The sequence below is a fragment of the Equus caballus genome, chromosome 11, assembly GCF_041296265.1.
Source record: "Equus caballus isolate H_3958 breed thoroughbred chromosome 11, TB-T2T, whole genome shotgun sequence".
NCBI lineage: Eukaryota > Metazoa > Chordata > Mammalia > Perissodactyla > Equidae > Equus > Equus caballus.
Window position 1 is genome coordinate 16,063,536 of NC_091694.1, and position 16,125 is coordinate 16,079,660.

Consider the following 16,125-nt stretch of genomic DNA (forward strand, 5'->3'; position numbering starts at 1 on the left):
CTAGACCTTGAGCTATTTACCACTATGAAAAACGGCCTCCATTAAAAAAATAACCAAACCCCACACAATTTCGTATCTATACACAGACTGTTTGTGAAAACAGGCCAATGACTACAGGTTATAGGCGTAATTTTATCCTCTTTGAGAAGCACTCACAAAAAAGATATGATACCTTTACCCACAGTATTCTTAGATAAAAGGCAATAAAGGCTGTAAAACATAACAACTGTAGATAAGATTTACATAGCACTAATTATGGACCACATCATTGTTTTTATTATCTTACATATTTTAATTTATTACATCTTCACAGCATTCCTATGGTATAGGTAATATTATAATCCCTATTTTACAGATAAGGAAATTAATCATTCTTATGTTTAAGTAATTTGCCCAAGGTGACACAACTATTAAGTGGCAGAGTAATATTTGAACACAGGCAGTCTAGCTCCACTGTCTGTAGCCTAAACTAATGCATTTACTCTCAACATTTTTCTGCCTCAAAAACCAAAAGTTAAAATGGTTTTCAGAGTTAATGGGAAAACCATCCATTTGGAAATCTAACTAAATTATGGATCTAAGTATCACATTCATAGGCCAAGTCTTTAGAATTTGTGACACAGAACACCTTGAGAAGTTAACCTAAAAGTTAGTGTGATGAGACTATCTTTTAAACAACAATAAAATATAAATCAGGAAAACAACTAAAAACGTTCCAAGTGAAAAGTTTTATTCAACAAAGTATCTGTCCACTAAAATAACTTTCTAACATGTTAAGAACTTATTGGTAGATAAGGATATGTGGGGAAGAAAAGCTATCCTCTCCATATTCTAGTTCCTTGATGTTATACTTATTTTCAATGCCAGTAATCAGGCAGTATCTCTCAAACTTAAAATATACTGAAATTATTTCTGTTTAGCTCTCTGCTTTTGATCTCTACTTTCTATACTGACTTTCATATCCTGATTGGGGCAGCACTGCAGTTCAAATATTCCCTTTAATCGACTTACAAGTCTGTGTACTATCCAACTTTCAGCAACGTTTTTCATTCTAATATTTGTACCATTCACAACCTTTGTTTCATTTCAACCTTTACAACAATATTTATTTTTTCCTTTTTTTGGGTGGAGAAAGTATGTGTCACAGACTGCTTTGAGAATGTGTTAAAGAAAGAAGAACATATGTAATATGGAGAACAGTGTTTGCACATAATTTTAGGAGTTTAGAGCCCCCTGAAGCTCACCAGTTTAACCCAGGTTAAAAATCCTGCTTTACATTTAAAGCGTTTACAATATAGACAATACAAGACATGAGGAATAAGGAATACAAACACAACATAACAGAAGAGGTGAATTACAAGAAAAAGTCTCCTGGTACCCATACGTCAATCAAAAATCATATAGAGGGTTTTATTTATAAGTACAAAATTCATAGCAAAAGATATGAAGAAAGCCTAACTATTTGGAATAAAGATAAGATTTGATAATGTTTTCAGGAAAAAAAAATGGAAGAAAATGAGAAAACAAAATCATCCTTTTCTTTTAAATGGAATGACTACAACTATATAGCAGTTGGGAAAGAGGGTTCAAGGAACTACTCACTTTATATAAAACATTTTTTATCTACGGTGGCTTGTTCTTGAGCTGTTAAGTACAATGCTGATAAGAAATCCAAATGAAAAATCCTTTACAAATTCAAAAAAATATAAATATGAATATGTGCCAAATAACTATCATAAATTTCTCTCCCATTCTTGAGTTTCAAATACATCCTAATTTTGTTGTCACCTTAAATAACATTGTCCTTTGAAGGGCAGTGCCATTTTTAAAGAGATTTAAAAGGATCTATTATAAAAAGATTAATCTCAAATTTCTCTGAAAATATTTGGTGTGGATAAAAGCCTGCCTATTTTCAGAACACTGGTCTGGACTTTGGCCCTTAACCTTGCACATGTAGTCACAAGTCCTATAAAACTGTCAACTTGGCCTGCCATCTGTGTCAAGGTTCTACACACTTGAAATTATGTATTATTATAATGTGCAACATAAAAACTTAAGAAACTAAGATATAAATGAAGAGTATCACCATGCTTTAGTGGCATCTGATTACTGAAAAATTTCAATACAAATTCATTGCAGAAATTTTACAAAAGGAAGTATAATGATAATGATGAACAATAACAGGAAGAATGCTAAAACCTCTTACTGTTTATTTTGCCTGATCTAAGCATTTGGCTATACATTATTTTATTTAATCTTAATAACCCTATGAGACAGATCTATTGTTAAAAAAAAGACTTTATTTTTATCACAATTTTACAGACAAAGAATTTAAGGCTATGAAAGTTACATGTAGTCGCACAGCTAGTAGGTGACAGATTCAGAAATTAAACCTAGATCTAACTCCAGAACCTGAGCTCTCATTCACTAATACATGCTGCCCAAGAAAGAAAATTAAAACCATCTGTAATCCCACCAACCAGATACAACCACTGCTAACATGAGCATTATCCCACCAATCCCACTCTCTCCACTGACTTCCCAAGAACCCCAGTTCTCTCCCTCTTTAGGCAACCAATGTTAGTTTGGTATATTCTTCCAGACATTTTCACCTGTGAATGTGTATTCATGTATCTATACAAATACATATTTAATTTGCCAAAGTATGGAAATAATGTCATGTTATATATAATACTGCAGTGACAGGAAACTGAGGCACAGATATATAAGACATGTTCAAGATGACAAGACTAATAAGGGGAAAATCAGAATTGAAACACAGTAAGACGCATTTAACTAAAAATGACCCTAAACCTTTATATCTTTTTTTTCCTGATTATTTAGAAAACACTTTAAAATCCTATGCTATACCTTGGGATCATCACTGTAATAATAACAAAACTAGGTAACATTTGTGAACATTTACTATGAACCAAGCAGTCTGCTAAGTGCTTTATCTTTATTAATCTGATTTAAGATTATCATCCCCATTTTTACAGATGAGGAAATTGAGGCTTAAGAAAGGTTAAGTGACTTGCCTAAAATCACATAGCTAGTAAGTAATGATGTAGGAAGAAAAGTTAGAGTGTAGGATGAATCTGTTCTCTTATTTTTGGAATTGTTTTATTGAAATCACCAATATCAGCTGGTTACCCTAAAAGTAGAATATAGCCCTGTGTAATACTTAAAAACTGAATTTTCTGCTTTTTAATTTAAGGGTACTCAAGGGGTATTTATGGACTTTACACAGTAATAGAATTAAAGGAATCTATTTCTGGACTACATTGTGTCCCCTTCAAGAGTTCAATAATAAATCCTGCTCTTGACCCTAAACAAATCACTTAAATTCTCTGGGTGTGGATTTCCCCACTGTAAGACAATTATCAAACACAATTCACTTTATTTTCCCTACTCTGGTAGTTCAGTTAAGTAACAAGTTATGTATCAATCAACTCCATGGTTTTAGTTGCAGAACCAAAACATACTATTTACTTGTATTTTTATCACATTTTTTGCAAACAACAAATCCTATTTGAGGAATAGTAAAACCTAAATTAGGTACTCTGGAATCGAATTCTATGTAGACTCAATCTCTCAATTTATTAGACAAATATTTTGGATCAATGGCTATACCCCAGAGTAGCTTTCTCTAGACTTTGCAGACCAAATATCAATGACTTGCTCTGGTTTGATCCATGATTTCCTTTTACATGTAGGACAACATTGAAAACTAGACATGGGTACACAGATACCAGGTACAAAAAGACAAACCAAGAAAAATATAAGTACACTTCTGAGACACAAAAGCTTTATTCTTCCAACCTAAAATATAGGCATCAAAGGGTTTAAGTTTAGATAATACAGAAACAACATCCTCAATTACTCCTCAGAAGTCAACAGCAAAAATTAACCCTATAGATTTCCAGCATTGTTTATTGGACTACTTATAAGCAGCCTGCAGCAGCCTTGTAATCCAGTTGGTTCTCTAACTTCAACCAGCAGCTTCAGGATTACCTAGGAATTTGTTAGAAAAACTGGCTTAATGAATCAGAAATTCTAGGGTGAGCCCAGCAATCTGCATTTGAACAAGTCCTCCAGGTAATCCTAAAGCATGCTAAAATTTGAGAATCACTGCATTAACCTTTAGCTTATGATTATTGCCTCTGTGAGATATACTATTTTCCTAAATTTTCATATGATAATAAAGCAGGTGGACAAGATATCAGAACACTAGCTTTAATTGCAACAGAACATATGAGTATACAAGAAAATATGATCATTGTTCTGTTACTATAGCCTATGTAAGAGAACTTAAAAAAGAACGGACTGTTATTCGTTTGCTTTATGAGTTTACTGAATACATTTGGTTACCGTTAATTTTTGGTACTATGTAGAAGAAAATAGCTTCATCCCTCAGGTCACTACTCTCATCTCAGTAGAAATTTATTTTCAGAGTTTAATAACTTCATTATAAAAGAGCAAATCACTGTGCTTTAAACCTGTTTCAGAAAAGAAAAGGAGAGACTGCAGAGTACGGGAATTAACGTTTTGGCAACATGTTTTAGTTTCTTCCTGGTTTTCTGAAAATCTTAACTGAGGTTTAGTTTTGTTCAATTCCAATCCAGCAAAGAATTCATGTTTGTGGAAAATATATGTAAATAATAACATGGATAAGATTTTTCATAGTGATTCAGTAATGGCATTCCAATAAACAGCAGCTACCTTGCTTCTTGACAATTACAATAGCTAGATTAGATCAAGGTCGTTAGATGGGCAAACAGGAAGTGAAAGATTAGTCTCCCCACATTCATTCTGATTTACAAATCTGGAAGAAAACATAAAGGCCTCTGATAGGGTTTCTCTTTCAAAACTCAATGCAGGAATAGGGAATTAGTGCATTTATTTATTTTACTTTATTACTCGAAAATTTGCATGAAGAAACGCAAAGCACACTATTCCATTGCTCAAGAAGTGTGACAATACCTCAAAACATGAAAAAGATTCTTCTAACAATGTGCTTCAGTGCCATTTAAAGAGCTATTTAGTTCCTTTTAGAAATAGAAAAGCTGGTTCCTAATACGTAACTGTGATTGTCTTAAAAATGAACAGTCATCTACAACAGCAGATGAAGCCCAGGGTTCTGCACCCTGAAAGTGAAATCCTCCAGGTCTTTCAATATTCAAAACTCATTCATAAAATCAAATGTCTCTGATTAGATTTGGCCCAAGTTTTTGTCTATGGTTTTGATTTTTTTTAAACATGTCTTAGCTAGCTTCAGAGATATATTATCCTGATAGTTCAGAGTAGAGCTATTGATATCTTCCCTAGAACTAAAAATCATTTTATTCTGCTGACCCCTAATGATGTAGATACGTAGCGGTTGCATTTGCTGTGGTTTAACATCAATTTTAATGAGCAGAAATAAACAAAAGTCCTAAAACCAAGTCTTCTAAGGCCCTTTACTAAACCTCTGATCTGTATATTCAACTAGAGCTGTGAACATTGCTGACACAGTTCTATAGACTCACTGTAGAGTAAGTGTAAAGGATGTTGCCAGGCAACTCATCTAAGTTTGGAAGAATCTAAGCATTGATAATGAGTCTCTGTCAGTCTGGCTCCCACACAAGAAGGGTATTAGCAAACTCCCACATGTGCCTTACAGGCCATTCATGAGAAGAGGTATTTCTAAAAGTGAGTGTCCAGGAGTCCAAATCAGGAACCTATAATGATTTTTTTCAAATTCAAGTTTGATGTTTCCAACATCACAACAATTTTCTATAACTGTCCAGAAATCCAATAGGCATTAAGCAAAATAGGTCACGTGTTAAGGCTAGTATTGAATTAACATTTTTATTCATATCTTTAACATTCCTGTTTGCACATGGCGAAAGCAAAATTTCTTCAAGTATCTCAAATCATGAAAATCACCCTGAAATCTATTTATCTACCAAAACTATTTTAACTCTTTTGAAAATTATCTTTGAAACTGTTTTCAATACTTACTCTCATTATTATATCGAGTCAAATAGGATGTTCAGTAAAAACTATGTTCTAATAAGGAAAAATATGTGATCAATTGCAAAAGAGGTAACGGATATGTTTTTATGAATAGTATACATGCAAAATACTGCTCTGCTGGACGGACCTCATCCAAATCTCCCTCTTTTAAAGCACACACTTTGCATGCATGCTTACCAGGGCAGTATTCATCCACGTCCAGTTTCTGAGCTGAAGTGAGGGTTGGTGAGCCAAGCTCGGATTCTGGAATTCGTGGGCTCTCAACAAACTTTGCCTTCCTCAGAGGGGCTAAGGACAAAAAAAGAGGCAGAGAGAGGGAGAAGGGGGAAATAAAAGAGAGAGAAAATAGAAAAGAAAGAAAAAGGAAAGAAAAACAGAGGGAAGGAGAAGGGGAAAGGGAAAGAGAGAAACACAGAGGGGTCATGAGTAAGGGGAACAGCAGGCAACAGATGGAAGCACTTAAATGAACGACACACTCTGTCAGACTCAGATCAGGTTACCCTATTTTTTGCGCCAGAAAAAAAATAAACTGCATTCTTCATAGAGGAGATGGGCCTTGTTAAAAAGTCACTGCAAACTGGAAAAGTTAAAATCTAATATTCAAAACTATGAGCATAAGTTGCAATTGTCTATTACCTATAGCTATTTTCTCTCTCTTTATAAAACGAAGAGCTGTCTTATTTTGTCTTCCTTTGCCATTAAATGCAGGTATTAACTGAGGAAAGTATAGAACTAAGTCTTAAGATTTTGTTTATAATTATTGTAGTCAAAGGTTTTCTTTATCCAGAAACAAACCATAACACTCAGTTGTGATTAAATACCATAACTAGGATTAATCTACCTAGCTTAACAAAGGAATCAATCACTTGACTGTTCAGCTATTGAGGTAAGAAGTCAAAACTGCTGGTGGACTAAGATATTAACTAGGTCATGCCAGTTTGACACTGGATGCTAAACAGATGTGTGATTTAGTTACAAATATAATCATGAGGTCTATGGAATAGTAATATTCCATGCCATGGAATCCATTCATTCTTGTAAGGACTGAAATATAAAGTATAATTCACAAATTGAAAGTTTTACTTATTGAAAGCTCATATAAATTTTATTCACTGATTTTTAGGGGAAAGTTAAGGAACACTATTGAAATACATTTAAATAATCGATTAAATATATTAAAAGTTAAAATTATGAAGACTGCTTTGGTACTTTCAAACTAAGTTCTATTAAATAAACTATAATAGAGTTAAAATGCTTAGCATAGCATCAAAGTAGCAGCTGAGTCTGAAATTGATTTGTATACATTATACATTGTGTCATAACCATATGTGTCCAAGACATGTGAGTACTTAAAGTCACAGTACTTTTTTCAAAAGTTTCTGCATGTTCTTCAAAATCCCCATCTATTACTGAACCACAAGGAATTCTAAGTTATTCCTAAAAGAGCTTGTAAAACATAATATAAAACTTTGCCATTATAATGACCAGAATTCTTCTCTACTTTCTTTGGAGGATAAAAATAGCAAAGTATTTGAAAAATACAGAAAATATGTTTGAAAAGCGCCAAGAGTTAAAACCTAAGGACAGCTAAATCACAATTTAAATTTTAGGGTGTATATTTATATTTTAAATGTGTATTAAAAAAACGAAATAAAGCCCATTACTACCTCCATGGCAACAAAGGCTTAAGGGTGTTAACAGAATGGCTTTCCGTCAAAAGTAAGCTGTGGAATAGGAGAACTCTTACCTCTGCTAAAAGTGTAATATTTGAGCCTGTTTTTTAAAATCACTATCAGAAATGAAGATTTCAAGTGATTTATATGCCTATCTGCTGGCTACTAATAGCCAATATTAGAATCTCTTTCATTATAATCCCACCAATCATTAAAAAATAATGAAACATTTATCCAATATTGCTTAGTATAGGAGAAATTATTATAATTTAATTCTGAAAGCTCTTAGGTCCTCACTAGAATTTTATTAATACATTGTCATGGCAACAGAATATCTATTTTACCTGCTGAGTTCTGACAAAGACAGCACTGGTCCCCACTCAAGGGACTCCAGATATCTAAAAAATCTTAATAACAATTTTTATGATGAAATTTGAGTTATTAGACGGATGGAAACCAGCAACTTAGGGTAGATATGTAAGGAAAGAACTGAAGGATAGCAGGAGAATTGAGGGAGAACTGAGGAATGTACAAGAATTATGAGATAGAGTCAAGGGGAAAAATCAGGATCCTAAAGATCTGTGAAGGTCAATGTCATACAGACTTCTCTATTTTCCCTTCTCAGGGAATTCCAACTAAGGTTATCCTTATAGCTCATAGAGGACATTTAATTCTTTTTTCTACCTTCATTTCTCCCTCATCCATGGGATACTGCAAATGTCTAATAATGAATTGGAATTATTTTTTAAGGTAGATTACAATATTGCTCTCATCCAAGTAACAGAAAACTAGTGTTATCTCTAAGTCAATCAAACAGGGGAGGTACAATCACAGGTATGACAGTTTGTCCAACAGTCTTAATACTGCTTGGTGGAGAACACAAAAAGTCAACTTGGAAGATGGAACACGATATTTTGCTTGGAAGCCTAGAGTTTTAATATACTTCATTGTAAGAAAATGGTATATAAGATGATTCAGATGGATAAGAGAATTCTATGTCGAAAGGGTTTACCACATAGTAAAAAACACAGAAAAGTGGTTGAAATGAGATGGGTAGAAGGACTCTAAAACCAAACCAGGTATTTTATTGTGATGAAAGAGGTAACAGGAAACCACTGCTCTGAGAAGTGATCTACACCAACACTGGGAACGTGATTCTTATGCTGTAAGAAACTTGAGTTTGGGAATCTGGCAGAGGTTGAGAGGAAGGATGCAGATTGGTTAAGAGTACATAGGCTTACACATTTCAAAGATTTAGGTCTTGGCTCTAGTATTTATTAGTAGGAAGAAACTTGGCAAGTTACTTAGCCTTACTAAGCCTCAGTTTTCTCACAGAGTCATAGGATTGTTACAAGGCTTAACTAATTCCAAGCATGTAAAGTACTTAGCACAGTGCTTAGATATGGTGATATAGCTCATCTATGAGTATATTAAGACATAGAGCAGGGAGAGCTATGGCCATGGAAAATAAAGTAAGCAAGTGGTTTCAAGACAGTGTATGGAGAGGCAGTATAACACGGTAGCATAGTAGTGAGGGGTTGGATAGCATAGGGATTAAGGGTCTGGGCTCTGAAATCAGAAAGTCTGAGTCAGATTCCTACTTTTTCCACTTCTTCCTAGCTGTGAGAACCTTTCTGTGCCTAAGCTTCCTCACTGGTTATTTGAGGTTAATAACAGCACCTATACATATGGGGGAGGTGTGAAGATTACACTAATTAATTAAAATAAAATGCTCAGAACAGTGCCTAGCACAGCATAAATCCTCTGTAAATGGTAGCTGTATTTTTGTTGTTGTTGACATTATCAACAGATTCAGCATGATTTGGAAAGTCTGAATTGTATGCTAGGGCAGAGGGCAGGGGTAAAACAAAGAAATCTAAGATGCCATGGTGGATGACAAGAACAGTGATATCACCAGTAATTTTTTAAAAATTGAGGAGGAGGGGCCAGCCCCAGTGGTCTACTGGTCAAATTCAGCAAACTCTACTTTGGTGGCCTGGGTTTGGTTCCCAGACATGGAACTACACCACTCTGTTAGTGGCCACACTGTGCTGGCAGCCCACATACTAAAAAATAGAGGAAGATTGGCATGGACGTTAAGTTAGCTCAGGGTGAATTTTCCTCAAGGAAAAAAAAAACTGAGAAGGAAAAAATGTCGAAGAAAACATGTTACGACTATGAAGGTGGTAGAATACTCAAACCAAAATGGTCTACGTTAGACAATAAGAAAAATGTGGTACAGAAAGAAAGTTAACCAGCATGATTTAGAGTGTTGGTTCTTAAAATAGGGTGTCTGGACCAGCAGCATAGCATCACCTGGGAATTTGTTAAAAAATGCAAATGATCAGGCCCTACCTCAGATCAGCTTAATCAAAAACTCTGAAGGGTGGGGGCCCAGCAATCTGTGTTTCGCAAGCCCTTCAAGTGATTCTGATGCATGCTAAAGTTTGTGAATACTCTTAGAGAAAGACTTCTATAAATACCACGTGCATAGCAGATCACTAAGAGGACTTTCCTAAGAAAAAAGCTGTAATAAAATACAAATCAAGGCCTTATCTCTGAGAGTATTAATGTCTATGGTAAAAGTTAGGACTTCTTTTGAGTCGTTCTTTTAAGCAACATAACTCTTGTGTTAGGTTTTTAAAAAAAGAGTCCCAAGTTATAAAGTATCCATCATTTGGACCTATTTCAAAGAGAGACCAATAAAGTCTATACTCACTAATTCTTCCCAAGATCACTGGAAGGGGGGTGAGAAATAAGAGCACCAGATATATCACACAGGAATGTTAACAGTGAAAGAGATAATCCACCTACAGAGGCTCCTTTGTAAACTGGGATGCTGTAGATGATGTTGAATTATACCTAGTCCAAGCAAATACACAGGCATTAAAACACAAATTTCTAATGACTGCTGAAGTATTTTTGTCTTTGATAAAGGTTATAGCAGAGGGGAATTTTTAGAAGGAAACCGGCACAAGACTCGATAATCATGGGAGAATGGTATGAAGGCAGATCAAATAAAGCAAAGATCAGGAAAATGAGAACTGAAGGATAAATAGAAAGATGAGCAGAACAACATAAAGCACCAAGAAAGTACTTTCACAAAGTTGGTTTTGAGATAAAAAGCATATTCAGTAAGGTTAACCTAAAGACAAACTGTCAAATGTGAAAGGAGGATAAAAACATTTTAGCTATAGGCAAGGAAAGGAAATACAAGGCATTCAAATTAGAAAGGAAGAAGTAAAATTATCTCTGTTCACAGACGACATAATCTTAAATGCAGAAAATCTTAAAGAGTCCATCAGAAAACTGTCAGAACTAATAAATGAGTTCAGCAAAGTTGCAGGATATAAAATCAGTACACAAAAATACACTAACAATGAACAATCCCAAAAAGAAATTAAGAAAACAATTCAATTTAAAACAGCAAGAAAAAGAATACTTAGGAATAAACTTAATCAAGGAGGTTAAAGACTTGAACACTGAAAACTACAAAATGTTCCTGAAAGAAATTTTAAAAAACAGAAATAAATGGAAAGACAATCCCTTGTTCACCAGTTGGAAGACAGTATTTTTCAAATGGCAATACCATTCAAAGGATCTATAGATTCAATGCAATTCTTATCAAAATCCAAATAATATTTTTTTTTGCAAAAATAGAAAAATTCATCCTAAAATTCATATGGAATCTCGAGGAATCCTGAATAGCCAAGACAACCTTAAAAAGAACAAAGTTGGGGGGTTGGCCCTGTGGCCGAGTGGTTAAGTTCATGTGCTCCACTGCAGGCGGCCCAGTGTTTCGTTGGTTCGAATCCTGGGCGCAGACATGGCACTGCTCATCAAACCACGCTGAGACAGCGTCCCACATGCCACAACTAGAAGGACCCACAACAAAGAATATACAACTATGTACCGGGGGGCTTTGGGGAGAAAAAGGAAAAAAATAAAAATCTTTAAAAAAAAAAAAAGAACAAAGTTGGCAGTCTTACACTTCACAATTTCAAAACTTACTATAAAGCTACAGTAAACAAAACAGTGTGGTACTGGCATAATGACAGACATACAGACCAATAAAATAGAATAAAGATTCCAGAAAAAAATCCTATGGCCAAATGATTGGACAAATGTACCAAGATCATTTAATGGGGAAAGGATAGTCTTTTCAATAAATGGTGTTGGGAAAATTGGATATCTACATGCAAAAGAATGAAGTTGAACTCATTTTACACCATATACAAAAATGAATTCAAAATGGATCAAAGACCTAAATGTAAGAGTTAAAGTTATAAAACTCTTAGAAGAAAACATAGGAAAAAAGATTTGAACTATAGAAATGTCAAGGAAGTAGAGAGAAACAGCAAAAAAATTACCTGGAAAGAGAAAACTATATTTTTAAAAGTTTTAACAAACCTTTCACAGGCAGAATCTTAAAATATTTGCAACATTTTAGTTCCTAAACATTTACTAGAAAATAAACCTTTGGGTACCATGAATTTCCTGGAATGGGGGTGGGAAAGAAGCGTAGAAGGAGAGAGATTATTTGTGACACTGTATTTCCTCCTTCTTAACCCCCAACTCAAAATTCAAAATTCAAAAGTTTCAAAATTGAATCTGGTGGATTCAAAATCTGGAAATAGGTGAGAACAGCATGCTTCCAATCTATCCAATGTTCTGATTAATTCCTTCTTGTGACTGTGCTTAATGGTGACATAAACCACACCTTGAAGAAAGAAGGAATGCCAAGGAGCTTTTCCTTTTTAGTTATGTACCTCTCTCAAAGCAGAGAGATCAAAAACAAAGTTAAAAAAAGAAAGAGAGAAAAACCAAAAGAATTTGACAATTTGACATAGGATAGATATAAGGGAGAAGTAGTTCCTTGTTTTTTTGCAAGGAGAAAGTATCTATCTTTGGAAAAGAAGAAACATATAAAACAAACACCTCAGATACAATGCAGAAAGAAGAAATCAAAATTCGATATGACAATCTTTATCAAATAAAGGCTAGTCTACTGTAGAAATAGTTTCTGACATATTATAATGAAAAATAAAACTTTACTGCTCTAAAATGAATTACAAAATTAATATATAGCTGCAAAGAATCTTTCCAGTTCTTTCTTCTGATTCTTCTACGAAAGTGTGAAAAATGAAGTATATGTCTTATAAACTTCCCTTTTCCCTGCATCTTCCCCAAATACCATGTGTTATCTTCCTTAGTCTCCCCACTCTCCCAACTCTAACTGTTGTTGTATGTTGTTTTACACCCATATTATGCTGTGAAGTATCAAATAATTGGAACATGTTTATTTTAAATCTGAATAAAGATACATTAGTATAGCTAGAAATACAGTATGCACATATATTCTTGACAACAGACTATTAGAGATCTTATTTCTTTGAAACCTATACAAATATAAGTAAAATATAAAATGTGTAGAGTGTGGTAAAGTCAAGTCAACTATGTTCACCAATACTACAAACATCAGTTCGCGTGCAGCCACTGGTTATCCATGACGGGCTCTCACATGAACCTTCCCTATCTTTATCACAGTGAATAGTTTTACAAAGGAGGAAATCAGAATTTGTTTTATCTGAGCAAAAGAAGCAAGATTACATAGTTTTACCATTTCCAAGACTAACAGCAACTATATCCATTTTTTAAAAAAAATCGAAAGGTAGCTGATCAGCATCAACTTATGGCACTATAGTCCCACTGAAAAGAAGGGGCTCACTTGAACATAATGCAAAAAAATACAGAAGTTATCCAAGCGTAGAGAAAATATTCTCTCTTTCAGTCTATTGAAAATAGCGATTTGAATATCAAAGTAAGTTCTTTTAAAGAAAGCACCTACTACTTAAAGACTTTAATACTAACTTCCTAGCAATGAAAACAAAATACTCTAAAGTAACAAAACCTAAATAACTGAAATGCCATTAGTAATTTTAAATTCATAAATAATTTAATAAAGGATGGAACTGTTCACTAACATTGACACAGCAAACTGCTACAGACAAATAACAAGAAAAAAGGAATTTCAGAAGGTATACAGGCATACTTGTTGATTTGCAAGTAAAAACTTTAAGGCAATAGGTTATCATAAATATATTCATCAAGTTGTCTACTGACCAAAATAAAGAGGTTGCAATATCAGGGCTAAACACTGTACTTTCTTCTTCAGAAGTTATAGTTGTGAGGTATAAATTTATATACAGACACATATTGCTGAAAACTCTAATATAATTATGAGTCTAACTTATTCCTATTTAATTTTTCATCTTTAAAGTATCCCCTTATTTAAATAATCCTGTGAAAAAACACAATATAAGAAAGGCTGCCCTTCCACTAGAGATGCTAATATTTAAAAACAAAAATAAAGGCAACAGGATACAGTTTAGGGATTATCATAATCATTTGACAGTATTAGGATACTTCACTAATATGAAAATTCATATTTACTCAAAATATAAATATAACGCCAAATGAAATTTTCACACATAAAGACTAATATCTTTAAATTGAGAATTATTTGGTTAGAAAACCGCATATAACCTTTGAAAACCAATTCCATAAAATGCATGAGAGCTCTTCCATTCAACTCAATAAATGCTATTGCGTTCCTACCATGAGCAGAGCGCGGTACTAGATCCTTTGGGGGATTAAAACATGATTAAGGCAGTCTCTGACCTGAAGGAACTCAATGATGGGGATAAGACAGAACAAGAACAGCTATGATACAAAGCTGAGAAAGCTAAGTGCCATGAGAAAGGTACAAAACAGGGGCTATAACGTTTAAAGAAGAGAAAAACGTACTTCAGAATGCCTCCCAACTCAGTACAAAGTTTAATAAATGTTAATTAATTTCATATTAAAATCAAAATTACAAAATTTTAAGAAGATAGTTTTAAGAGAATTAATTACTAATCTTGCTATTTTACCTTTTTTTAAAGGTTCGACTAAGAATATTATGGTTACAACAGTCGAAAAGTTACTAGAAAAAATTTGCTCAGCTTATGCTTTTAAAAAGGTGAAAAAGAGTAAACTAAACCTAAAATCAAGCAGAAAAGGGAAAAAATAAAGATTAGAGCAGAAAGCAATAAAACAGTAAATAAAAAATTGAGGACGACAATGAAATCCAGAATTTAATTCTTTGAAAAGATGAACAAAATTGAAAAGTCTTAAACTAGACTGACTAAGAAAAACAGCACAGACACAAATTACCAAAATTACAAATGAAAGAGGGGACATCACTGTCAACTCTACAGAAATGAAAAATATTATAAGGGAATGTTATGAACAACTTTATGCCAACAAATTAGACAGCTTAGATGAAATGGACAAATTCCTAAAAAGATACAAATAATCAAAAGTGATTCACTAAGAAATGGAAAATCTGAATAGATCTCTAACACAAAAGGAAATTGAATTAGTAACTAAACATCTTCCCCAAAAGAAAAGCCCAGTCTTAACTGGTGAATTCTATCCACTACTTAAAGAAGAAATAGCAGAAAATTAGAGATGAAGTTCGGACAGGAGCAAGTGACCTAGAAAAACAGGTTACATTAGGTACATGTAGCTAGATTTTATATTAATAGTCTGTAAGAAATCTGTAGTGATATTTATTTATGAATTTAGTTTATTCTTATTTAGTTTAATCATTTAAATAAATATCATCACACTTTGCCTTGCTTTAAAAATTAGTTAATATGATACCATTTAAGTTTCATCAAATGAAAGTTTCTAAACTAAGCTTGTTCCAACATTACATCTATTGATGATAGTTTTCTTATAAAGCTTTATAAAAATATTATAATTTTTCTCTTATTTGGTAATTCAAAGCAGAATGAAATATAAGAAGATCTTGTAAAAAGAGCATTTCAATAGTCAAGAAATATGCTTAAACTTTGTTTTAGATCAGTAGGAAGGGGTAATTCTGTCTGGGACTTGTACAGCCTCTTTTGTTAGTTTGTGAAACTAACTTCTTGCTAGAGCCCAATTCTAATACTAGGTACACAATCGCTGTAAAAACAAATATCTCACTTTCAAAAAAGCTATGCAACAATCAATTAAATTTAACAGCTAACATTTGAGTAACAGTTTATTTTACACATATTTATGTTTTTACTTAAATTCATTCGACCTTCATAATTTTCTATGAGGAACATACTAAGTCTGCTTTGCAGATGGGAAAACAGAATTACAAGATCTCTTGCCCAAGATTACAGTATTTAAGTGGCAGATTACAGACTCATATACAGGTCTTTTGATTTAGAATATTAAACTGTTTCATTTATACTACTGTTCTTCAAGGTGTGGGACTCATTTTTAGGAAGAGAGGATTTTAGACGACCTATAAAAATGGCAGTAAATAGCACTGAATTACATAGTATGGTAGACTTTATTGGTGCCTACCAATATCTTGGCCTCCACTCTTTTTTAG

The 16,125-nt window shown here is 33.5% G+C and overlaps 1 protein-coding gene across 14 annotated transcripts in view; it reads right to left on the reverse strand.

The window, feature by feature from the left end:
• Positions 1 to 16,125, reverse strand: part of TANC2 (tetratricopeptide repeat, ankyrin repeat and coiled-coil containing 2) — a 388,516-nt gene that overhangs the window by 173,618 nt on the left and 198,773 nt on the right. For 7 of the 14 annotated variants that reach the window (XM_023652253.2, XM_070227081.1, XM_023652251.2 and 4 more), the window contains one exon: positions 6,196 to 6,306. The exons of the other annotated variants lie outside the window; for them this stretch is intronic. In XM_023652253.2, coding sequence (XP_023508021.1) covers positions 6,196 to 6,306 — 111 coding nt within the window. The remainder of the gene's footprint in view (positions 1 to 6,195; positions 6,307 to 16,125) is intronic. 14 annotated transcript variants of the gene reach the window in all.